General features: G+C 45.2%; 1 protein-coding gene across 1 annotated transcript in view; it reads left to right on the top strand.

Moving 5' to 3' along the window:
• The first annotated feature begins 4336 nt into the window (after positions 1-4336).
• GALNT5 (polypeptide N-acetylgalactosaminyltransferase 5) overlaps positions 4337-26593 on the top strand; it is a 40740-nt gene continuing 18483 nt past the window's right edge. The window contains exons 1-7 of the mRNA XM_048486503.1: positions 4337-6319; positions 17726-17892; positions 19475-19594; positions 19879-20014; positions 20663-20782; positions 22357-22474; positions 23321-23644. Coding sequence (XP_048342460.1) covers positions 4911-6319; positions 17726-17892; positions 19475-19594; positions 19879-20014; positions 20663-20782; positions 22357-22474; positions 23321-23644 — 2394 coding nt within the window. The 5' untranslated portion in view covers positions 4337-4910. The remainder of the gene's footprint in view (positions 6320-17725; positions 17893-19474; positions 19595-19878; positions 20015-20662; positions 20783-22356; positions 22475-23320; positions 23645-26593) is intronic.

Raw genomic sequence — 26593 nt, 5'->3', positions numbered from 1 at the left:
CAATGTTACAGTAAATATAGCACAACTCCAGAAACAATATTTATTTATTTGCTAAATGTATATGCAGACACGTATTTAGGGGGGGAACAGAGGGAGTCAATGGCCCAGGCGACACTTGCATGTGTCACTTGGGGGCGCATTCGACCACCTTCTTTCCCCCAAGCAAGAAGTTGCCTTGGACTGCCTGCCACCTCCTCCTTCTGTGCCACCAGCTTCTGGTGCCCACTGCCTCTGGCTGCTGCCACCCACCCACCCACCTCTGCCGCTGTGGTCCACCTCTTCCCCAGCTTGCTTCTGTGCCATCCAACATATCCATGCAGCCAGCAACTGCTCTGCACAAATCAAATATGCAGTGCATCAGGAAGAGATTTCTAATTTGATCTTCCCCTGACTTTTTATTGTATTCATACTTGGTTCCCTGGAATGGGCGAGGTGGTACAGCCAGGATGGAACATGGCACAGCACAGCTGGCATCAGGGTGGAAGGATGGAATCCTGAGGATCTGAATAGGTCAGGTGGGACTAGAAGCAAATCTCATTATGGGTACAGCATGTCAAGAAATCTGGAATGTACTGGCTTTTCAATTCCCAGTGCTGACTGTTCTACAAAATGTGGTTTTTCTAGTTAGACCAGTAAAGTACTGATCAGTTAGTAACCATAGGCACCCACCTTCAGATTTAATACTGGATTGTGTTTTTCTTCATTGCCTAGCCCTGAAAAGAATTTTGTCCTAGAAGAAGGACACTTTGCTCTTTCGGAAAAAGGAGGATCACACCTGAAGCCTCTCACACGTACAGAAGGATCTCTGCCACTGTGCCAAGTGAAATTACTGTTTGTAGGGTATGAGATAAGAAGTGGTACAGTATAGCCCGATCTCATCAGATCTCAGAGAGGAAGAAGAGTTTGGATTTATAACCCCCCTCTCTCCCGTAGGAGACTCAAAGGGGCTTACAATCTCCTTGCCCTTCCCCCCTCATAACAAACACCCTGTGAGGTGGGTGGGGCTGAGAGAGCTCCGTAGAGCTGTGACTAGCCCAAGGTCACCCAGCTGGCCTGTGTTGGAGTGCACAGGCTAATCTAGTTCCCCAGATAAATCTCCACAGCTCAAGTGGCAGAGCCGGGAATCAAATCCAGTTCTCCAGATTAGAGAGCACTTGCTCAGAAGGTAAGCAGTATGTGGATGGGAGACCTCTAAGGAGGACTTTGCAAAGGATGGGGCAACATTTCTGCTTAACCTCTTGCCTTGAAAACCCTCTGGGGCTGCCACAAGTCATACACAACTTGGTGGCATTGTACATGCATCCACAGAGTGGAGTATCAGGATCAGTTAAGGCTTCCAACTCGGGGTTAGGAAATTCTTGGAATTTGGGGGGTGGGGAAGGGTGGGATTTGGGAGGGGCCTCCGCAGGACAAAATGCCATAGATTCCGCCCTCCTTCCAAGCCATTTTCTCCTGGGAAACTGATTCCTGCAATCTGGAGATCAGTTGTAATTATATGAGAGATTTCTAGACCCCACCTGGAGGTTGGCACCCGAAGTCCGCAATCATTTCTGGTCTCTGAAATGCCTGTTTTTTTCCATTTATTACTAAACTGGAAACTTAGGCAGAATGAAATTTCTTATTTTGAATCCCTGCACATTTCCCCCGAGATTTAAGCAACAGACTTTTCTGCCTGTATGAGACTGACCCTCAGTATTATTATTCTAATATTAAAGTGGCCTGGAGTTAATTAAGCAGTTCATACCCACCAAGACAGCTGCCTCAGGTTGAGTTATTCTGTTCAAACAAAGCCAGGACTTTTGTATTTGCTGAGCAGGAGAACCAGACCGGGGAGGTGACGGCGGGGCTGTTTGACCAGGCCCTTCCCAGCTGCGAGTGTTTCAGCGTAATTCATAAAGTGCAGGTGAAGTCAGCCAGGAAGGGTATTCCCCACTGTGCACAATGAATGGATTCAGTGGCTACAAATGTGCTGAAACGTTCTATGGCATCTGGGCTTGCTGTTCTCTCTCACACAAACTTAAATGCCTCATTCTCAATGCAGGAGAATGAGTTTGGAATAAGGGGACAGAGCCCTGAAAGCATAGAATCTCTTCCCCCCGCCCTTCAGCTTACAAATGGGGGATTCCAGGTTTCCATATTCTTTTCCATCAAAGATAACTCCATGGAAACAGCCAGCTAATGCAACAGTGAGGAAGGTTCTTCTCCTTGGTTGTTGTGGGTTTTCCAGGCTGTGTGGCTGTGGTCTGGTAGATCAAGCCTTCGACAATACACCGAAAGCCTTCGACAATACATTGTTCTTCTCCTTCTTTGCTTGTTGTGCTGGTTTACTGTTTGCAAGGCATTAGGGCAGGTGATCCTCCACCTGAGATTGCTCCAGTTCTTCTCACCTTATTTTTCTGCATGTGTGAACCAGGCTTTTGTGTGTGTGTGTGTGCCATCAAGTCACAGCTGAATTATGGCGACATCTAGTGGGTTTTTCAAAGAAAGAGCCGTTCAGAGATGGTTTGCAATTGCCTGCCTCCACATCACAACCTTGGTACTCCTTGGAGGTTGCCCATCCAAATATTAACCAGGGCCCACCCTGTTTAGCTTCTGAGATCTGACAAGATCAGGCTAGCTTGGGATATCCAGGTCAGGGCATGATGATACAACAACCCCTTTCTCTATGTCTGGCAGTGAAAAGGAGCCCTTCCAGACACTGCATGGCAACACAAGGAGGTTTCTCAGAAGTACAACCGATCTCCTGGAGAACCTGGAGGTCTCTCAGAAGTACAACCGATCTCCCGACTACAGAGGTCAGTTCCCTTGCAGAAAATGGCTGGCTGGAGGGTGGCCCCTGCCCTCTCCAGGCCCACTTACAAATCTCCAGTATTCCCCCCCCCCACCCAGAGTTGGCAACCCTATGAGCCCACTGCTTCTCGCACACAGCATCTCAGACCTGGGGGCTAGTTTTGTGTTTTCTGTAATGTGGTCGATAAGGGAGCAGAAGGAAGTCCAATATCCAATGAGCCCTTCACCAGGATAAGCAGCAATTATGGTACATGGTGATGTGGAGTCAAAGAGAAGGAAGTTTGTTGGTTGCTCCTCTGTCTCTCACTCCTTCCTGCTATGTGCCCCTCAGCAACGTGGTTTCCAAAGGCAGGAAAAGAAGGTTGGTGCTGCACTCTTCCTCCTCGACACACCACCATACAAAGCCTGCCCCCAACAAATGAACGGGTTCTGAAACGACAGGGAGAGAGGATAGCAATCCAGCTGAACATGCCAAAACTTGGCAAGTTCCACTACTTCAGAACCACTTTCCTATCTGCATCCCAGTCCCAAAATAACATAGATGGCTACGCAAAGGATCTCAAACTCCAGGCAGTAATTGTTTACAACAACCATGAGAAGTAGGTTAGGCTGAGAGAGAGAATGACTGGGCCAAGATCACCAAGGGAGCTTCCATAGCAGAGTGGGGATCCAAACCTGGGTCTCCTAGATCTCCATCTGATATTGTATGCATGACAGCATACTTGCTCATAAATAGTGAGAATCGCATTACACCACCATCCTCACTGTCCATGTGGCAGATTCCTGGCAGAGGTTCCTGTATTCCTATAAGGACAGATGCTTCAGGTTGCACCTCTGTAAATGCATTGCTCAGACGAGATTTCAGCTACTAAACTAAAGGCTTCCTGGCTTAAAGCTCAGGCCCCTTCCACGCATGCAGAATAATGCACTTTCAATCCACTTCCAATGCACTTTGAAGCTGTGCAGAATGGCAAAATCCACTAGCAATTGTGAAAGTGGATTGAAAGTGCATTATTCTGCATGTGTGGAAAGGGCCTCAGTGCCAATTGCATTCTTGTGCATTTCCCCCTCCCATTTAAACAAGACACATCAAAAAGCAGAAGTTAACATTCATTTATGCATCCCTGAGTGTCTGGGATATTCCCTAAGTACTATTCACTGGCGAGGGGAAATCATGTTATATAAGCTGAATCAGTTGCAAATTACCATACCCATTTTTTTAAAAAGAAGCCTTCGCTGCTCCACAAAGAGGCCTAGCTCTAGTGTAAATAAATAGAGAATTAACTACAAATAATCACCCAGTCATGCCAGGACTCACGAAGGATCCATTTTTCTTAGTGCAAAGGGTGAGTCTGGTGCAGCAAAATCAAACAAAAATCCCCTTAAGCTGCATTGATTTCCATACTGGTTTTAGTCCGTGTAGTTGCAGAAGGGTGCCCCGAGTCACAAAAGCTCCTCCTGAAATAAATGTCAAGTTTCCAAGGTGCCGCAGGGCTTTTCCTTTCATTTTTTTTTCCTTTTCTGCAACTTGGAATCCTCGGCCGCACGAACCAGAAACGCGACTTTCTTCTCTTCTCCGGGACAAAAAGTCCTGAAAAGAAAACGACCCTGGGAAGGTGCAGGAGTCGCGCTCCTTGAAACTGGCTGGCCTGAAATTGTTTTCTACATGAGGAGGACGGTGTTGGGTTACAGGGAAGGAATCAGATCGGGGAGGAGGGGGGGGGGGACTTCTCCAGCTGGTCCACAACCTCCCTCTCTCCTCCCCATCGGGGCAGCCACGTGGATAATGGAGAAGCAAGGCGCCGAGTGAAGGCGAGGGGCAGAACATGCGCCTTCCCAGGCTCCCCCGGCCGGCGCTGCGCGGGGATTCTCCCTCTGCCCCGTCCTGCCATGCTGCTGGATCGCCCAGGCGAAGCCGACGGGAGGTGGGTGCCTGGCGGTGAATGCCACGCAAGCAAGGAGCAGCAGGGCGCGCGGGGCGCTCCTCCAGCAAGATGCCCAAGACCGCCCGGGCCCGGGGGCTGCATGCGCGCCGCGGCCTGGTTAGGTAAGGGGGCCCGGGGAAGGGGCAGGCGGAGCGGCTCCGGCTTGGGCAGGGAAGGCGCCCAACTTTCCCCGCGATGCACAAACTCCGGAAGCTTTTCCGCGGCAGTGGGCGAGCCTTGGCGCTGATCTTCGCCGCCTCGGTCCTCTGGCTGCTCTTTGACATGGCAGCCCTCAGGTTTTCCTTCAGCGAGGTCAACACCAGGGTCCTGAAGGAGGAGGTCGGCAGGGAGAGAGGCAGAGTGGGGCGAAACCCGGGCTACAGCCCTGGTGGGGCCCGGGAGGCACCCAAACTTTCCCCCAGAGGACTGGGAAGGGATCCAACGGATGAGAGGCTGGATGCTGGCGGGGCTGAACTAGACGGAGGACAGGAAAGGCAAGGAAAAGATAAGCAGAGGAGGGCCTGGGACCCCTCTGACTCCACACCGGAGAAAACGATTGTTCTGCACAGGATGATCCCGCTGAAACTCTGGAGCCTGCCGCCTTCTGCTCCCAGGGAAGAGAAAGTGAGGGGGGCTCTTGAAAAGGAAGGAAACTCCACTGGCCTCCTCGGCTCAAAGCAAACTCTTGCATGGGGGCTGCAGCAGACCCAGTTAGCAGCTGCTGGGGGCCACTCGCTTGTCCCGTCAACGCACAGTGCAGCTACTGTCGGCAACCAAGCAACTCAGCAAGCACACAGACAGTTAACTGAGGAGTTGAGGGAAAGAAAGGAGGTTTTATTAAAAGTCGGATTGGGGGATAAAGGATCTTTGGCTGGGCTGAAGCAGGAGTTGCCAACTGGAGTCCAATCTCAGGCCAGGCACCCGATACTGAAAATGCCGGTTAATGAGACCGGGGTGAAAGAAAAAATCAGAAACATTCACAACATGACAAAGAGCTTGGATTTACCTGTCAGAAAGCCGGCTGCTGTGGAAGCTAAGGAGAAACAGGCAGCGCCAGCAAACATAACAGGCCCCGGGCAACAACCCAAAGATGATGTGAAAAGGCAACTTCCTTCTTTGGAAGACCAAGTGGTCTTTATCAGCAAGGAAAGAGCACGGACTCCCTCACAGCAGACCCTCCAAGCAGATGCCAAAATAAACATTACAAACAGACCAATAGAGAAGAATGCACCAGGCAAAATGCCTCTGAAGAAGAGTAACGTCACCAAGGCGGCCACTTCTAGAAAAACCATTCTGGTTGGTACCACGGTGCTTGGGAAAGTACACAAGGTCGATGTAGCTGATAAGGACCAATTACCAAAAATCAATCCAAATGACAGTGTGATCCCTTTATCAGGAAGTCCCCGAATGCACAAAGTGTTAACCATTGATAGAACTATTGCTCCAAGGGACCCCAAAGCAGTGGGGCAATTTGGACGCCCTGCTGTGGTCCCAAATGAAAAGCAAGAAGAAGCAAAGAAAAGATGGAACGAAGGGAATTTTAATGTCTATCTCAGTGACTTAATCCCAGTGGACCGAGCCATTGAGGACACAAGACCTGCTGGGTAAGATCTCTTTTCTTGCATCTCACAAGTATATGTTTTGTTTACTGATCAGATGGATCAGTAAGCTTTGAGGAGCAATGAAAATGTTAACGTATTGTCGAAGGCCTTCATGGCTGGATTCAACTGGTTGTTGTGGGTTTTCCGGGCTGTGTGGCCGTGGTCTGGTAGACCTTGTTCCTAACGTTACACCTGCATCTGTGACTGGCATCTTCAGAGGTGTATCACAGAGAGAAGTCTGTTACACACTGTGTCTAGTGATGTTAACATTCACAAAAATCATGCCCATTAATTTTAAGGAGAGGCACAAGAATGGGCCTGCATACTTTTCATAGACTGTATGGGGTTTGTTTACTTTCCCTACCCCTGTAATTTTAAAAGGTCAAATTCATGTTTCCAGAACAGTAGGTCCCACTATAATCCCACTACAATGCATTGGTCTGCTTACAGTACTCAATTACACTTAATATTCCCCCTTTAAAGACATCTAATATGCTATATTGGTATTTACAATACAGAAATAGCTGTTTCCCCAGTTAATTTTTTCAAACTACACAAACACAAGCTTGCTAATGACACCCTTGACTACTACCAGCATTCATGGCCTAAAAATTCTGCTTTCAAATGAGAATGAACAGAAAGAAGTTAACTATATTTTATTAATCCAGGAATTATTAAACCGGACCTAGATGGGCCAGGCTAGCAGAGGCGTAGCTCCAAGGGGACAGGTGTGTGTGATGCACTGGGCATGTGCCCATGTGGGGTGTGGCAAGGACGGGATGGGGCATAGGTGTTCCAGGGGGCGGGGGGTCAGGGGTGGAGGACACACCAGTGCACTGGGTGCTTTCCCCCCTTGCTACACTTCTGCAGGCTAGCCCAGTCTCATCAGATCTTGAAAACTAAGCAGAGTCAGCTTATTAGTTTAATACTCCCTTTCTTAAACCAGAGCTTGCTGGTTCTGCTTCTTGTCCTGGCTAGGTATTGGAGTATTATTGCAGGTGTCTGAATACACAGGAAACTTGGAAAATTGCCCATCAGATTTGATAAGCTATGGTACTACTGAAAGGAAACAACGTTGAATGATAGACTGAACTGCCTAAAAGGAACAAGCTGTTTCTGTAGCCTTTACTCTGGAGAACAAAGATTTTCTTCTTTTCCTAGATAGTAAAATACAGAAGTAAAATTCCTGCACATACAACCTTGCCTCAAAGTAAAAATACCATCTGGTAACTGATTGCAAAAGTGTGTACCAACTGGGATAGGCCACTTATGGCCTGCAAACACTGGCATGGAGTCCTTTACTTTAGTTTGCATCAGTAGACAGCAAACTAGCCTTTGCTTTGCTGTTGGACATTTAAGTGCATTTACATGTTTCCCTCTGACTACTCCTTCCACTTGGGCCAATAAACATGGGTGTACGATGGTAAAAAAAAAACCCTTTTGGAGGGAACTTCGCCCAGATCCCACCCCTAAAACGAGTTTGCCCTGTGTAAGTTCACCCAAACGGGGTGTTTTTGTTTTTTTTTAGAATTGTGCTATTAGCAAGTCTTTTAAAAAATCCTGGGTTGCAGCCGCTTGCGAGCAAATGACTGGATGAAGCGTCTCTGTTTTCCTTTTTTAAATTTTTTTTGCAGTTTACATCTTGATAGTTATACAGGTGCAGATGGTCGTATCGTGAGACATTAGCATGGTTGTGGGGGATTCATTTGCAATGGCATAGCACCAACAGGGTGGGGGGCGCGATGCCCTGGGGGTGCGGTGGAACATGGTCGTGGAGGGGGCGGGTGGCCAGCGCCCAGTTTAAAAACAAGCCAGAATTATAAAAGCAGCAGAAACTTTGAACAGCCTGAAAATATCAGTATAAGTGTCTTCAGATTAAAAGCAGTCTATAAAAAATTGAAAAAGAATGGGAGAAGGGAAAGAGCAGGAAACAGTCAACATCACTTCAGACCCTTACAAAAGAATGAGAAGAAGGGATTAAAGACACTATAATTCAGTAAAAAGGGGGGATGGAAATAAGTAAATGGAAATTTACTTATTTATTTGATTTTTAACCCACCCTCTTTCAACCATGTCAAATCTTACAACAGCAATTAAAATTACAAACTTGCAATTAAAATCCTCAGTATTACTCAATACTTTAAATTCTGATGGCATCATAAAACATATACAATAATGGGAATGTCTGAGAAGGAACAAAAAGGGAACAAGGTCAGCTAAACTCAGTAAAGGAAAAGGGGAAAAGTATAATTTTAATAATAATTAGGTAAGGGGAAAGGCAGACAGGAGGTGAAGAGAGAGAGGCCAGCTAGATGGAAACCATCACTGTCCTCAACCGTAGGCCTGGTGAGACATCTCTGAAACTTTAAAAGCTCTGGGTCTAGCTGAGGACAGTCAGATGGCTTTTAGACCAGGGACCACCAGTAAGTTTTGTAGTGGTAGGGGGTGGATTTTAGAAGAGACCACCTTGCAGGTATGATGGTCCTAGACTGTTTAGGGCAGGGGTCTGCAACCTGCAGCTCTCCAGATGTTCATGGACTACAATTCCCATCAGCCCCTGCCACCATGGCCAATTGGCCATGAACATCTGGAGAGCCACAGGTTGCAGACCCCTGGTTTAGGGCTTTAACGTTCAATACCAAAACCTTGAACCTGATCCGTTGCTCCACCTGGAGACAGTGAAGCTGTTGGAGCACTGGGTGGATATGCACCCTTTGTGAGGTGAACTGCACCACTGCATTCTGGACCAGCTGGAGTTTACAGAACAGACTCAAGGATAACTTCGGATACAATGAGTAGACTAATCTGGAGGTGACCAAAGCATGGATCACAGTGGATTAGTCAGGGCAAGACAAGAAGGGGACCAGTTGCTGGACCTGGTGCAAAATGCCACTCTGGCTACATTTTGACCTGATAGGGCAGAATCCAGAGTCACTCCCAAACTCTTGACAATCAGTGACTTGGCAGGTTCTCAGGTAGAAGTCAGAAGAGCTTAAAGGGAAGTTCAGAAAGTCAAGACCACAAACTACTAATGTACAGGAATTTATGATGCGCTCAGATTTCAAAAGAGCAACTATCACATGTGTCCAACTACTACATAACCACATAGTTGTGTTGGAGGTGTGGTTACAGTTAACATCCAAAGATTCTTGTAGTGCATTCAAAACTAACATGAACCCACTTTTTGATATGTAGTGGTGAAGTGGTTAAGAGCAGGTAGAATCAGATCTGGAGAACTGCCACTCCACCTGAGTGGCTGAGGCTTATCTAGTGAACCAGATGTGTTTCTGCACTCCTACATTCCTGCTGGGTGACCTTGGGCTAGTCACAGTTCTTTGGAACTCTCTCAGCCCCACCTACTTCACAAGGTGTCTGTTGTGAGGAGAGGAAGGGAAAGGAGCTTGTAAGCCATCTTGAGTCTCCTCACAGGAGAGAAAGGTGGGATATAAATCCTAACTCTTCTCCTCCTCCTTCTTATACCTTAATAAATATGTTGGTCTTTAAAGGACCATAAGACTTTTTTTTGCTGTGGAGGACTAACATGGCCACACCTTTGAGTTTTATTCTTTACTAAACACTTTGGGCATGAAATTGGCCCAAGGCTGATCTTGTTTTGCTCTTTGTGAAAAGGAGACTTTCAGTTTCTACACTGACCTCAAGAGAACATTTTTGATATGGTCATGGTGAATTCACAGACTTATCCAAAAGGTAAGAAGTCTACCTCCATGCTCAGAGGAGGTAATCCTCTGAATACTAGTGCCAGGAGGTAATATCAGAACAAAGCTTTGGCCTCTATGCCCTAATGTTGAAACTCCAGAGGAACTGGTTGGCCACTGCGCTGGGCAAGTTGGGCCAGTGGTCTGTTCCAGCAGGGGTCTTCGTATGCTGTTACGTTCTTACCTGAGAACATGAACTTCCCAAGTATCTGTTTACAACTCCTTCTCAACAACAGTGCCAGCAATTGTGAAATATTTCAGAAGGAAAGATGAGCTCTTCGGTAAGATGTTCTCAAGATGCACTTGAAGATATTAGGGAGTGAATGTCCCCTTGAGGCAAGCATCAACTCCATTGTTGAATTGCAGATAATAGCTGAAAAATGCTCTTTTCCTTCAGGCTTTTGTTCAAGCAGAGAAGACTCAGACATGACCTGCCCTTTGGTTCTGTTGTGTGAGTGTGTGTGTGGGGGGGGGGGGGGGGCTGACATGCCATCATATAAAATGACAAATTCATTGAAACAGGCAAAAAAATAAATCACTTCCTTAAATCTACATATCTTCTTCTGTTCCCTCTTGACAGGCTTAGTGGACTATATTCAAAGCTTTGCAATCATTCAGTGACCATTCAGTATTTTTGGGTATGGGGAATTGAGATTTTTATTACTTATGACAGGAAAGAAGAGCTTTGTCAGTAGTATTTTTTTTGAGTTGTCTCCAATCCATACAAAAATTAGAAGTACATAAAAATAAAATATAATGGGCAGTTCTCCTTGAAATTATAATCCTGTCATTATTTTTTTTAAAGCGCTGTTCTCTGGTACAGAGTGATTTTATGTAATTTGGTTCTTTGGAGAGGAAAGTCATTGATGGGGTCACCTCTAGTAATGAAACTATATCCTTCATTTATACATAAGTTATTCCAGGGTAAGTGAACTGTGCCTCTAGGGATGCATGGCTGTTGTTCCAACTTTCTGTTAAATTTTAGGTCTACAGGCTTACAAAATAATCCTCCTCTTTCCTTTCTGTTGCACACAGTGGAACCTCTGATATACTGCTACAGATGAGTAAATGCTCAGCTACTTTTAGCTGCTTCAAACATGAATGAAAATAATTTATTTTTCTTGGTCTTGTTACATCACCTTCTCTGCTGGCCATCACTACCGGCATAAGCTCTCGCAAAGTAATAAGACAGGTTCTGCAGCATAATTCTCTCTTCATGGGACAGTAACAAAAACAAAGCTAGCTTGTCGCCCCAAGCAACTGCAGTTGTGCAAAGTGAAAGTTGCATGCTGGGATCCTGTGCCACATCCCCAGATGGAATCGAACATCCTCCACAGTATTGTAAATAGGGCTGCCAATGTCCAGGTAAGCCCCAATCAATCAAAACAAAGCCATACTATTATACGGTTACACCCCCCCCACCCCCAAATAAGCTCCAGCTGCTCGTAGATTCCAAATGGCTGTTAGAAGCTTTAATAAAAATTCTAGACTACAAATGCAGAGCAAATTCCCTTCTACTTCATCATTTATTAGGTGTGAACACAGTGGTGGCAGATCTGCGTATAAGTTTCTGTAAGAAGTTTCCAAGTATCTGAAAATAAGTGCATACACAATTGTTGTCTATGTACAATATGCCCAAATACTGATAAAAATCTAAAGTCTTCAATCTATTGATTTGCCAGAGATAAGTATTTATCTCTCTAATATCATAATGTGAGATTTTTAGAAGAAGAGGAGGAGTTTGGATTTTATACTCCCCCTTTCTCTCCTGCAAGGAGTCTCAAAGGGGCTTATAATCTTTTCCTTCCCCCCTCACGACAAACACCCTGCGAGGTAGGTGGGGCTGAGAGAGCTCCAAAGAACTGTGACTAGTCGAAGGTCACCCAGCTTTTGTTGGAGTGCACAAGATAATCTGGTTCACTAGATAAGCCTCCACAGCTCAAGTGGCAGAGTGGGGAGCCAAACCCAGTTCTCCAGATTAGAGTGTACCTGCTCTTAACCACTACACCACGCTGACATTCATTTAGCTGTAGTAAGGGCCCATTTTGATTGACCGTAGCCTCCAAGAAACAGGCACATAGTTTAAAAGTGTATAAGCATCCTCAAAAATCAATCAACAATCTAATACAAAATTGATATAAGTAATAACTTCCTCCTAGAAAAACCAAGGGATTGGATACACCCAAAGCAAATGTTTTAAACATGTATTATGTGAGTTATGCCAGCAGTTAGGCAGTCCTTCTCTAATGAGTCACTGTGGTGTCCAATATACCCTAAACATATTTTTTGCTGAATAAGTTGCAACTGAAGATCCATAGAGAGATCAAGTATAAACTTTAAGGCCATATCCCATTGCTTTGGCAAAACAGGTTATCTTGCTCCTTATTCCATTCATTACGGAGACTCCATATCATGCTTATTAATCAGCATCAAATATTTATTAACAAATATTGTAGGTTTCATTTTCTACATTCATTCAATTAGAGTTTCCTGGAGCCAAAGTGACTTTGAGAAATTTAATGCCACAGGGCCATATTTAAATACCAACAGATGTTGCAATTGTAAATATTGGCATTCAACCAAAGTTGACAAATCATATTGAGACCTCAGCTGAGAAAAATGACAAAAACTCAGCGTAGCCTTTCAGTTGGTCCAAGGTAAAGAATTCCCCTATTGATCCATACCTCCCATTTAAAAGATTTCTTCCCCATGTTTAGATCTGGATTCGCCCATAATCTTAATTTAGCATATGAAAATGGATCAAATTGATATTGCCATGACATTATGTGCTATTGCTCTCTAGCTCCACCTTGAGGAACCTGCAAAGCTCCAGTTGGCAACTGTAATGGTGAGAGATTGTGGGGTGCACCAGTTTGATTCCCTTAATTGGTGCCTCTGACTGGGCAATCCAAAGGGAGGGGGAGGCAAAGCCTCATTGGAAGCAGAGTTATCCCTGCACTGGCGCCATTGCCACCAACAAAGTGGCATGGATGCCAGCCAAGAGACTCATACCTCAGCAGTGGGATGCCACCCAGTTCCGTGGTGCCCAAATCCAAAAATGGCCTTGAAAATGGGCTTCCCTGGGAGAGAAAAGGATCTTCTTCTTCTCCCACAGTGCCTGGACTACCAATTGCCTCTTTGTGACATGGTATCCTAATGAACTTTAATTGTCCTACTGTTTTGTTCCATAGAAAACAAGAGCAATGGCAATGAAATGTGTAAAGGTTCACCCCTCACCCGCACCCCCCGCACAAGTACATACCCTAGTCTTTTGCCCAACATGAATATTCCTCAAACACATTAGGCCCTTGATGTTGCTTCAGAACATTCTAGATTCAAGGAACTGTAGGAAATGTAGTTCCCACAGCATGTCTGCACGTGCTCCCTACTGAAACCATGAACACTTAACGTAGCCCGACCTGGCAGCCAATGGCAGACAAGAGGGGGCAACAGTGTGATGTCACTTCCAGGAAAAACTCGGAAGCAGTGTCACATGTCTCTGTTGATTGCTGAACTATAGAGTTTTTGGTGTTTCAAAGAGAGCCGACATAACTTATGGGTTTTCTGAAGGAATAATGCCACACCATCAGTCCAACTGCCATTGTTCTTTGTGTGCCAGACACTTGGTTAGCCTGAGGCTTCCCCAGTGCCATTACAGATACCAAGTAGATTTTGAGGGAAGAGAAGGGAGCAGAAAGACCTCACGGTCCCATCATGCTTCAACCCAGAAATATCAGTGGATTCTTGAAAGGGACATCAATGTAGAAAGGGCTCAGGCAAACTCCCACATCTTTAAAATGTTTCCCTCTTCAAGTCCATTCTGTCACACTAGAGGGAGTTTGCACATGGCTGGATGTTTATGGAGCATTACCTTCAGATGAATTTTATGTCTCCAGCATATTATATGAGTGTCTGAACTACCTACTTTGAGAAGTCCCGTTTCATGGCAATTGGACGACCTTTTTTTTGGCAATTGGATGAATTTTTTTGTTGAATTTCTGATGGAAGTTTTACCATTTTTTATTTGTGAGATTTCTATGCCACCTCTTCAGAGTGCTACTCAAGGTATCTTGAAATGAAACTACTAAGTTATTAGTATAAAAACAGCAAACTATTGAAGCAGCTCCAGGTCCATAAACCATATAAAACTGCCCATAATGAAAAAAAAAAACTTGGGTGAACAGATACATTTTGGCCAGGCATCACAAAGACAAGATAGATTGGGTTTCTAACTTCCAGGTGGGGTCTGGAGATCTTTTGGAGTTTCCACTGTGCTCCAGATGTCAGAGACCAGTTTCCCTGGAGGAAACAGGTGTGTTGGAAAGCAGAGTCAATGGCATTATTCCCTTCTGAAGTTCCACCTCTCCCCAAACCCCACCTTTCCCAGGTTTATAGACCCCATTTTGTGAGAATGCCCCTTCACGTTTTCCTTTCTATTAACTGTGGAATAGCCTAGGGCCTCTCTTCATCTAAATCTGGCACTGTACTCAGGTTAGCATACAGAGGTGTCCACTCCTCCATTTTAACCTTCCTACTGCACTGTGAGGTAGATTAGTTTTAGAGAAAGTGGTCCTAATGAGCAGCAGTGGCGTAGGAGGTTAAGAGCTCGTGTATCTAATCTGGAGGAACTGGGCTTGATTCCCAGCTCTGCCGCCTGAGCTGTGGAGGCTTATCTGGGGAATTCAGATTAGCCTGTACGCTCCCACACACACCAGCTGGGTGACCTTGGACTAGTCACAGCTTCTCGGAGCTCTCTCAGCCCCACCCACCTCACAGGGTGTTTGTTGTGAGCGGGGAAGGGCAAGGAGATTGTAAACCCCTTTGAGTCTCCTGCAGGAGAGAAAGGGGGGATATAAATCCAAACTCCTCCTCCTCCTCCTCGTCTTCTTCTTCTTCTTCTTCATAACTGAGCAGGCACTGAACCCAGGTCTTCCCAATCACTGACAGATGCTGTAACCAGATGTGGCAATGTTCATTCACTACTACTCAAATACTTTCTCAGTGTAAGGAGGAAGAATTTCAGTTCCTTCATGGGGGCGATTTAAAATGTGGTTTCGCTGCACATTTGTGGATTCCCTTAACTTGTCCCAGAGCGGTTGCCTGTTATAGTTCGCATTTGGCATCAGAGATGGACATAGTAGGTGGACAGTAGTCTGACCCACCACATTCTAGGGCAAGGCAATCTCTTTTAGGGAAGACCTCATCTCATGTAGCTGCTATTATTTATTTATTCCATTTATACTCCATCCTAAATCAAAGTCCCAGAGCGGCTTACGTAATGGAGTTAAAAGCCCCGTTAAAACATACAATCCTAAAAACATAAAACATGAACATGAAAAACCATAAAAACATCCTTTAAAAACAGTCAGTAAAAACATCATTAAACATCTCCTCCCCCCCTTCTCCCCCCTTCAGCTGGCATCGATGCGAGAGACCTTGGGGGTCACACGTTGAAGGCCTGGGTAAAGAGGAATCCATAAAGTGTCAGCGCCTGCCGAATTTCTGTTGAATGTTAATTACTGCCATTTCAGTGGCTAATTACTCCCATTTCAATCACACCCCTGAATTTCCCTCTACACATGGTTTCCATCTAGCACAAATCCACAAGAGTTCTGTTCTCCAGTTTTTCTGGAGTTCCAGTTCGTTATATCGTACTCCACTTGCCGAGCCCTGTTAAATATGCCTCTGGAAAAATCATTTGTGGGCCGTGGTGTTTCAGGACTGTGCTGGCCACCCAGTGTGTTCTGAGGAGTCAGGCCTTGCCTTGAATACAAAAACTGGCAGCAAAAATATGTGCCATAGCTTGGATTTTTTAAAAAATGTTAGTTATGCATCAGGACTAATATCTGACTGCAAAAGGGCCATATAAACATTCAAGCAAAAAACCTTTGTGTTATAAAACACTTCTGTTTAAAGGAGACTCAGCAATATAATTTTCCTGTTGCAACATTTGTTGTTTCCCTTTTTAGCCCTCTAAGCCCCCTGAAACTTTTTATCCTGAGAGTCATTGAACCCATGGGAAATTAATGAGTGCAGATGGCTTGGGTTAAAGTCAATAAATTTAAATCTTTGGATTATTCCCCCCTCCAATATTACAGGGGAGGGGGGGAAATGTCCTCTCCACTTTTTATTATTTATTATTTATTATTTTATTTTTCCATTTGTATTCCGCCCTCCCCTGTAAAAGGGCTTAGGGAGGCATCCCAGGCATCATTTCTATTCCAGGCATCATTTTATAACCCCCACCCCCAACATACATCCTGTGCTGTGCCTCTCAGCAGTTAAAGTAGAATTCCTGTGCTCCACACCCACTGACCCCCCTGTCTGGGGACTGTGAAGGACATCCTTGCCAAGGTCTACCAGAAAAGGTGATGTCCACTGGTCAATGACAACTTTGAACATGAAACAAAACAACTCCATGCTCCCTTGTGGAGCTCTCCAAAGCAGACCAAACAAAGGTCCCCCCTCCCCTCTCCTCTTCTCTCTGTCTCCCTGACAGACTGGGCAGGCAGTAATGGGGAAGCTAGGTGGTCCTGGCTTTAGCTTTTCCAAGAGGCCACAATCTGGGCACCCACCTAAGACCACCACTGCCATACTGGGCCCAGACATTGGAAAGTCCAGCTGGTGATGGGTCATGGCTGGGTCTTGTCTCCCTGCAGGGCACCCTGGAACCTTCTTCGCCACTCCTCCAATCCCATCTCCATCCCCTAATGTCGACTGTGCTGTTGGCTCGCCCTTCCTGCCAGTCCCACGGCTGTCAGCCAGTGTCCTCCAGGCTTGGCTGCACCTCCTGTACTGCTCTACCTAGTGTGCCATCTACTCGGGTAGGAAACCACTGTAGAGCAGGTTGCAGACTCCCAGTATAGCCCAATCTTGTCAGATTTTGGAAACTAAGCAGGGGTTGTTCTTGATTGACCAAGACCACTGAGAAAGACCTCTAAGGAAGACTTTTCAGAGTCTTTGCAGTGGTGAACTGCCTCTGCTTCTCACTTGCCTTGAAAATCCTAGGGAGGTCACCATAAATCAGCTGCAACTTGATAGCATTTTACATACACAAACGCACACAATCCTTGGCAGTTGGTGCTGAAAAGTGTCATCAGGTCACAGCCACATTACAGCTAGAGTCTTCAAGGCAAGAGATGAACAGAGATAGTTTGCCGTTGCCTGATTTTGCCTAGCAACTCTGGACTTCCTTGGTTATCTCCCAGCCAAGTAGTAACCAGGGCCAACTCTCCTTAACTTCTGAGATTGGGATGGGCTAGGCCGTCCAAGTAAGGGCAAACAGTTGCAGCCTTCTGCTTCAGAATGCATTTTAAAGTTCTTAAAATCTATAGATTGTAATGGAAGCTTGCGTTATTATACAGGTAGGGAGTTTTGTGAGCAAGTGGCATAGTACTTAAAACCTGTCTTTCACTGTTTGTCAAGAATTGGATCACAGTTTGACTAGATCTACAAGATGAAGCCAATCCACAGATTGCCCAGATGACACTGTTCCTTGTTACAGTTTTTAATCGCTGGCATTCTATAGTTGCTAACGTTGATGCTGTATTATTTTACATTTGTCATTGGTTTGCTCTCCTTCTCCCCATTGATTGTCACTAACATCCTGTGTCAAGTTGCAAAAGTGACAGCCCTCCAGTCTCCTCTATATATTTTAAATGCCATTTGATGTATATGTTGTCTGTCTCTGCAGATGTTCAGATCTTCTCGTTCACAATGACCTTCCCACCACCAGCATCATTATATGTTTTGTGGATGAAGTGTGGTCCACTCTCCTGCGTTCTGTTCACAGCGTCCTCAACCGGTCCCCTCCTCAGTTTATTAAAGAGATTATTTTGGTGGATGACTTCAGCACAAAAGGTAGATCAGACAATTAGCTCTTTTTAACCAAATTCATTTGCCATCATGGTGTAGTGGTTAACAGCAGGTGGGGTCTGGTCTGGAGAACCAGATTTAATTGGTGGACTCTAATCTGGTGAACTGGATTTGCTTCTCCTTCACATGAAGCCTGCTGGGTGACTTTGGGCTAGCCACAGTTCTTCAGAACTCATTCAGCCCCACCTACCTCACAAGGTGTCTGTTGTGGGGAGAGGAAAAGAAAGAAGTTTGTAAGCCACTTTGAGACTCTTTACCAGAGAGAAAGGCAGGTATAAATCCAAATTCTTCTTCTTCTTCTTCTTCTTCTTCTTCTTCTTCTTCTTCTTCTTCTTCTTCTTCTTCTTCTTCTTCTTCTTCTTCTTCTTCTTCTTCTTCTTCTTCTTCTTCTTCTTCCTCACTTTTCTGAAATTTAAAGCTGCTTCAGTTGTTAATTGCATCAATACATGGTGTTTTCTTAGAGATGATTACTCTTGTGTAGAATATAGTAGTTATACTCTTAACATTAGCTATGTGGAAAGAGTATATTTTGATACCAAGATACAGATCAGGAAACTCCTGTGCTCCATTCTGGAGGGAAAAGAAGAACATGCAGTTAAATTTCAATATGGACTAGAAGTTTGTCAGTCAAATACATAGAAGCTACCACTCACAGTGGAATTTACAGTTCTAATAAAGTGGGGGAAATGCATGAACTGTTTTACTGGAAACTTGAATTTTATTCTGAAGCAGACATGATGCAGGTGGGGTCCCAAATTAGTTAGAAGTTATAATGATGTTGGAAGCACAGTATATTTCAGGTATGGTACTCCACCTGTTGCAATCCAAGTTTACCCCAAGAATTGCTAGCACAGTGCCCCAGGGCATCACCTTGGATGTGGGTACCCAGCAGGATTCTGGGAGGGGCACCTGTCTGCCTGTATCTTGACTACTAGAAGGAGGCAGCCCTTTCTAGCAGTCTAGTTATACCTCTGGGTATGCCCATGGTTGAGAAAGGTATAAATCTGTATAATGAAAGCCAGAGAGGTATAATGGTTAAGGTATCGGACTAGAAACTGGGAAGCACAGGCTCAGAACCCCACTCAGTGACCTTGGGCCAGTCACATTCTCTCAACTCTGACCTTGGTTAGTATTTGAATGGGAGATTGCCAAGGAATTCCAACCTTGTGATACAGAGGCAGGCACTGACAAATCACCTCAGAAGGCTCTTGCCTTGAAAACTCCACGGGGTCGCCATAACTCATCTGCAACTTGACAGCAAAAAAAAAAGGCTGCATTAAGTAGACTTGGATGGCCCAGGCTAGCCTGATCTCATTAGATCTTATAAACTAAGCAGGGTGAACCCTGGCTAGTACTTAGATGGAAGACCACCAAGAAAGTCCAGGCTTGCTATGAAGAGGCAAGTACAGGCAAGACTAGCTGTAGTAGACTGTTAAAGTTACGTTCAGTTGTCTTTTGCTGCCGGATGGAAATCGAATATTTCTTTGGTCTTGCTTTGAAAACCCGACAGAATCACCAACCTGGCTGTGTAAAGCCTTTACTTATTTTGTTTTTTGTGTTAATTCAGCTTACCTCAAGGATAAGTTAGACCAGTACATGTCGAAGTTTCCCAAAGTTCGTGTCCTTCATCTCAAAGAAAGGCATGGTTTAATACGAGCTAGGCTGGCTGGAGCGGAGATTGCTAAAGGTATATATGTACTATTATTTTCTGCTGTCGTATGGCAATTGGATATTTACAGTATTTGCTCCCCTCAGTGCTTATTATAAAAGATAGAGGGGCATTGGAAGCAATCCAGTAACAAATGTTATCACATATTGTTTTGTAGGAATAAGTGGGTTTTGCCATTTTTAAGTAGTATTATGTCCAATGGGATTTCAATACACTTAACATCCACAGGACTGTTTATAATCTCAATGCCATTTAAAAACTTGCCAAATGTAGAAATAATTCCCAGCTGTTTTCTTCTTCAGGTGATGTCCTGACATTCTTAGATTCTCACGTAGAATGCAACGTAGGGTGGCTGGAGCCACTGCTGGACAGGATCTATTTAAACAGGAAGAAAGTTGCTTGTCCTGTTATTGAAGTCATCAGTGACAAAGACATGAGGTAACGTTTGTCCCAATCCAGCCATGGAGATAAATGCACGGAAAAGGGGTCCAGCATATAAAATGCCATGGCAAGTTAAATCCTACACTGGCATCAGCCCTGACAGCACTCATAACCTTTAAATTGGGATGTGTCTACACCTGCTACTTGGTAGTGCTAGAGAGAGAGAACCTGGGTCCTGGGCAAAATTTAGTTTAAGGTCCTTCTCTGGTGTCCCCCGCCCATCACCATGTTGTCAGTAGATAACGTAGTGGGTTTAAATACATGGCCTGTCAACATAATAAATGTGTAATATGCTGTAGCGTGGATGATTTAACAGTGATTAATCCATTAGTCACCATGAATGGCAATTCACTTGATAAGGAAAGAAAGTGGCTCTTCTTTGACGCTGTAAACCACAGCCCAAAAAGACAAAGGTTGGATCGCTACAACCTTGTTTGCCTACTAATTTTAGGCAGTATAAATTGATTCAGGGGGGATCTTGACTTTGTGAAGTTTTGGGCAGTTTGCCCCCTTTGCTGTTCCTTCCTCTGGGTACCTCTGCCACAGATGGTTCTTCTCCTTGCCCAATAAATCATACAATTTATAATCAGCCTTTTCTGGTAGGAACCATTTTTGTTAAAGTCTGCCATCACTTTGTTTCTTCAGCTATATGACTGTGGATAGTTTTCAACGGGGCATTTTTACATGGCCAATGAATTTTGGGTGGAAGCCAATCCCTCCAGATGTAATTGAGAAAAACAAGATTAAGGACACTGATATAATTCGGTAAGTATATGAAGTTCAGCTTTTGTTGACAGAAGTCGCTCCCCCAACGTCGATCGATTTAAAATATTTCTAGCCCACATTATTCATGACCGATGCGCAAGGTGGCAAGGATGGAAGGTCATGTATTCTTCCAGTTTTCATGACAACAGTCAGATCTACACATCATTAGATACTGTTCTATTATCCACAGGAAAATCTAGGTGTTGAATTCAGGAGCTGACTGGGGTGTCAAAACTGCTCTAGAATAAACTGGCTCAGCTTGCTCCTGGCCACCAGAGCAGTGGCCCACCAGGAACTTTCCAACTAAGTTCAGGGGGCCAGTCCACTCCTGAGTGAATTACTGCTATGGTGAAATATCTAATAGTGTGTGGTTCCTCCTGTTCATAATATTGGTGTACTGTGGAAATAGGTCTTCCTTGGGTAGATTCTAGCATCATACAAATCTCGGCAGACACAGCTGTTAGATTCCTAAAACAATAACAGATATTTCTCCCAAAGTATACATAGCACAGGCTATGTCAGTTTATAAGATTTTAAGAACCAATACATCTGCAACTTGTTGAACCCTAAGTTGGGTTTATGCAGTTGCATCCATGCCATACAGTTGTGATGTTTTGGGCAGGCTAGCTTCACCACACCCCAAATTTCCCCAAAATCCTTTGGAGGAGGAAGAGAAGGAGGAGCTTGGATTTATATCCCCCCCTTTCTCTCCTGTTATGAGACTCAAAGGGGCTTACTTCCCCCCCCCCCGCCGCCTGAGAGAGCTCAGAAGAACTGTGATTAGCCCAAGGGCACCCAGCCCGCATGTGTTGGAGTACACAGGATAATCTAGTTCCCCAGATAAGCCTTCACAGCTCAAGTGGCAGAGCGGGGAATCAAACCCAGTTCTCCAGATTAGAGTGCACCTGCTCTTAACCACTATACCACTACTGCTCTCCAGGCAACCTCAGCAGAGAGGTGGCAGCCGAGCAGTTGTGCAGTGCCAAGATCCAAAAGCAGTTGTGCAGTGCCAAGATCCAAAAGCAAGTGACCGTGGAATGGTCCGCTCTAGGTATTTTGGGCAGCTCCCCAGTTAAGATCCTCCTCACAAGCTTTGCTCTCTCTGCACCCATTGGCAGAGTCAAGGCTGGCAGAGATCAGAGGCAGGGCTTTTACAGAGGTGGCACCTCATGTGGAACATCCTGCACTTTGAGGCTCACCTGGCATCTGCTGCACTCTCTTTTAGGCATCAGATTAGGCTGTTAACAGGATCGAGCTTTTTAAAATGTTTTTATTGTTGGCTTCTACCCTGATAACTGTTTCATGAGATACTGTTTAAGCTGTTAAATGTTATATGCTGTTTTCATACTATGGCTGGGTTTTTAACAATTTTATGCTTTTTAATGCATTTATCATGTTTTATTTTGTAAACCATGTTAAGCAGGGTGTCTGGAGTGGCAGCACAGGAATTGGGTGGAGGCCAATTCCTCCAGATGTAATTGGGAAAAACAAGATTAAGAACACTGATAAACAATTACAAGCTTGTTTTCCCTTCATGTACAGTGCGTGTAACTGATTTCTGGTTCAATTACTAGGTGTCCTGTAATGGCAGGTGGGTTATTTTCCATTGATAAGAAATATTTCTTTGAACTTGGAACCTATGATCCTGGCCTGGATGTTTGGGGAGGTGAAAACATGGAGATTTCATTCAAGGTAGGTTGTTCCCCTCAGCAGTATTTTCATTGAATTGTTTCCTTTAGTTTCGCAAACATATGACCATTAATTGTCCCAATCCGCCACAGACATGCTCAGATTGCATATGTAGTGGATTTTTGTTTCGTTTAGGCAAGATAAAAGTTTAGAACTCAACCAGCAAAATAGGCATGTCATAATCTACATCTCAAAATTAACTATATGTTAATGTTTAAGATTTGACAGTGACTTGCAGGACCCAGAAATTGTAAAAGAAAGAGGCCTCATTTAACAGTCAAATCCTATGTACATCTATTTGGAAATTTACCCTCAAACGCTCATTGCACCTTAATCTGTCTTATTGAGAAAGCCAGTGTAGTAAATGTGTAAGAGGCTGATTCCGCATGGGCCGAAAACAACGGTGTGAAAACAGTATAAACCCTTTTACACCGTTTTAAACCCTTTTACACCGTTTTCACACTGCTGTTTTTGGCCTATGCGGAATCAGCCAGAGAGTCGAGCTTGAAGTTCAAATTGCCCTTCAGCATCTAAGCTCACTGGGTGACGTTGGGCCAATCCCTCGCAGTCAGCCTAACATACCTTCCTTACAGGATTGCAGTGAGGATAAAATGGAGGAGGAAAGAATCATTTACACTGCTTTATCCTTTAAAGGTAGGTTATAAGCATGTATATATAGCATTGCATACCAATACTGGTCCTTCAGCCTAGCTGCATTGGTCATGGTCGTAGCTGTTGATAACTCTTCATATTCATCCCCTGCTTATCCGGATGCATCCCGCGTCACACTGCACAACAAAACGCGCTTGCCAGTGGTTACATCAATGCCACCTTGTCTTTTTAAAACAGGTTTGGATGTGTGGAGGTGAAATTGAAATTATCCCGTGTTCCAGAGTCGGCCATATCTTCAGGAACGACAACCCCTACTCCTTCCCCAAGGACCGCATTAGCACTGTGGAACGGAATTTAGCTCGAGTCGCTGAGGTTTGGATGGATGAGTATAAAGATCTCTTCTATGGGCATGGGTACCACCTCATCCAGAAAAAACTGGACGTCGGGAACTTGACTCAGCAGGTAGAGCTGAGGAAGCGGCTTCAGTGCAAAAGCTTCAAGTGGTACCTGGAAAATGTCTACCCTGACATAGAGGCGCCTCTTCTTAAAGCCAGTGGCCTGGTACGTTCAGATTTCCAACTTCAGGATGCTGTTTGTGTTTGTGTCTGAGGTTGCCTGGAGAGTTGGGAGCAGAGCATGTGGAGGGTGAAGTTTGGGGACTGAGCTCAGCAGGAATGTGATGCTGTGGAGACCACCCTCTAAAGCTGCCATTTCTTCCAGGGAAACAGATCTTGGCACTATGGAGATCAGTTGTAATTCCAGGGGAATACCACACCTTTTTTGGGGGCTGGCAGCTTTCCAACCCATTGCAATCTATTCCTCATTTGTTTATCTGCCTTGTAGCAAGAGGCTAGTGTTGACTCTCCAGTGAGGTGAAGTGGTTAAGCGTGGTGAAAGTGCATCGGCGTGAGGGCGCTTCTTTTAGGTGTTTCCATTTTGTTTTGTTTACCTACCTTTGCTCCCTGTGAAGCTCTGGAGGGCAGAGGGGGGACTAGCCCCGGGGGTTGGAGGGCAGCATGGGTGTGTCCCTTCCTCTATCCAGAGCTTTTCAGGGAGAAAAGGTAGGTAAACAAAACAAACCGGAGTCAGCTCTGTGCGGAGCCGCACCTATGGCCCACGACGGCTTCGGGACCGCCCACATGGGACCGTGTGATCAGTCCCGAGGCTTATGCCAGTGGCCAGCCGCTTCTGTTGCCATGCGGAATGGCCATAGTTTGTCAGAGCCTTTTGACAGAATTCACCAGGGTTCTTTGTAATGGGAAATCCCAGAGAGCCAGTGTAATGTAATGGCTAAGAGTGGCAGACTCTAATCTGGAGAACTAGGTTTGATTTCCCACTCCCCGACATGAAACCTACTGGGTGACCTCGGGCCAGTCACAGTTCTCTCAGAACTCTCTCAGCCCCGCCTACCTCACAAGGTGTCTGTTGTGGGGAGAGGAAGGGAAAAGGGAGCTTGTAAACCACCTTGGGTCTCCTTACAGGAGAGAAAGGTGGGGTATAAATCCAAACGCTTCTTCAGGTCAAAATAAGCGGAAAACAACTTTCAGTGTTTTTTACTGTAGATTGGGGGGGGGGGGGGATTTGCTTCCAAAAATCCACAGTGAAAACTGCTGAACATTGTTTTTGCTTATTTCCCAGTTAGTAATCCATAATGAAAGCTCTGTGGTCCAGCACTGGTGAATATGTGACAATATGAGATAGAGTTCTCACACACACACACATAAAAACAGGCTGTCTCTTTTTCCCTACATGGAAAGGACCATGGATAAAAGAGAACACCCACATGCCATTCGGTTCTTTCTGTTTTCCTCTGGCTTAAAGAAGGGACCGTGGGGTGTCTGAGAACGGAGCATTCGTCTGTATAGTCTACCTGTAAAAAGTGCACCGGCAAGGCAGAGCTAATCTCCATTTTCAAAATAACTCTCCCATCCCCTTGCTGTCTTTTTTAAAGGGCTTTTCCTTGCTGACCTGTGCTGTAGCATTACAGGGCGGCTTGGCAGGGAAAGGAAAAGTATGGGGAAAGGGACTTCTGAACCATAACCCAGTAAGGTCTATATAATCTCTGCACTTTTGGGCAGGTGTGATGGGAAGAAAAGGGGGATAGCATAGCAGCCACAGTGAGTGGTGGAAGGATGTGGGGGAATGGTTGACACCATTCACCCCCTCCCCCCGCGCACGCACGCGCACACACACACACATATACACATGTCTAACTGCTGCTATCATGGTGAGGGTGTGTTTTTGCATCCCTTTGTGGAAGCAGTCAGAGTTCACCCTTGCCTGATTCTACGGATTTTGTTGGGTGTAATAACAAATACAGAGTAGAGAAAGAGTGACAGGAAGGTTTGCTAGTTCAGGATGTTTGCTCGTTTTCAATCAGATGATAGCTATCCTTCATGCCCAGGGGCGTCGCGGGGAATTGTGCCAGGGACACGTGTGTGTCCTGCGACCCGCCATGCCCTGGAACACCCATGCCATGCCCACGCCACGCTCACACACCCGCGCTCCTGGGGCAGGACACCCCACCCTGCCCCCCTGGCAGCTATGCTGCTGTTCAAGCCTATCTTTACTTCTAAAAGCTGGCGGCAAGGAAAGAAGGAATCAGGTTATAAGTTGGGCAGGAGGTAAGAGCAAAATGCATTTGGAGAGGGAGCCGGAGTGGATCCTGGTGGGATTTGAGCAGGGGTAAACTAACTGACGGGAGAGTGATAGGGAGGATTGGTTTTGCAGCTCACACCCTGCTTTTGGTCTTGTGTGTGTTCGTAGCGTCAGGCACATCATAAGCCCCTTTAACCTCACTGGTTAAAGCAGATACTGTCCTGTAGCAGGAGTCAGAAGATTGATCCAGTTCTCAGTCCCTGTATCAGTTTCTGACCTTTGGAAAAACTGGTAGTTCATCAAGGCCAGGCCTCTCTTCAGCCAAATATCTCTGATAAGCTTACAACCAGGACTTGAAAGTGACAGCATTTTCGGGGGGGACGGGGTTGTCCTCAGCATCTGATATTCTGAGGTCTACTATTTACGGTAGGTTCTATTTAGCTGTCATGGTTGATAGGAAAGCAGGACTGGAATTTTAGAGAGTTTGTTTGGGCAGAATAAAGGGAATGCGTGATGGAAATACAGTAGCTTAAAATAGACCAAGAAACTTGTTGCATCCTCCTCTGGCACTGATGTGCTAACTAGGTCTCCATTTTTTATTATAGCCACTAGTAGTTCAGTCTTAAGAAGAGTCTCACCATTTTAAATCCACTTGAATCAGTGGGCTTGGAAGTATGTAAGTTTGCTTAGGACTGTCCTATAAATTAACTGTGGTGCCCCCTCTGCAATTCTAATCTCTTTGAAACCGATATTGAGAGGCACATATGTTGACATCAGAACTGTATCCTTTGTTGATATTTCTCCCATCTTTCTCAAGCTTTCCTGGCCTAGTTCATTTGTCTTAGCACAAATGTTTCTGCATGGAAAGAAATGTACAATAAACCACTTGCTTAATAAAGAGTATTGGTTATT

Source organism: Sphaerodactylus townsendi, linkage group LG02 (genome assembly GCF_021028975.2).
Source record: "Sphaerodactylus townsendi isolate TG3544 linkage group LG02, MPM_Stown_v2.3, whole genome shotgun sequence".
NCBI classification, from domain to species: Eukaryota; Metazoa; Chordata; class Lepidosauria; order Squamata; family Sphaerodactylidae; genus Sphaerodactylus; species Sphaerodactylus townsendi.
This window is presented reverse-complemented; position numbering and strand designations above follow the sequence as displayed.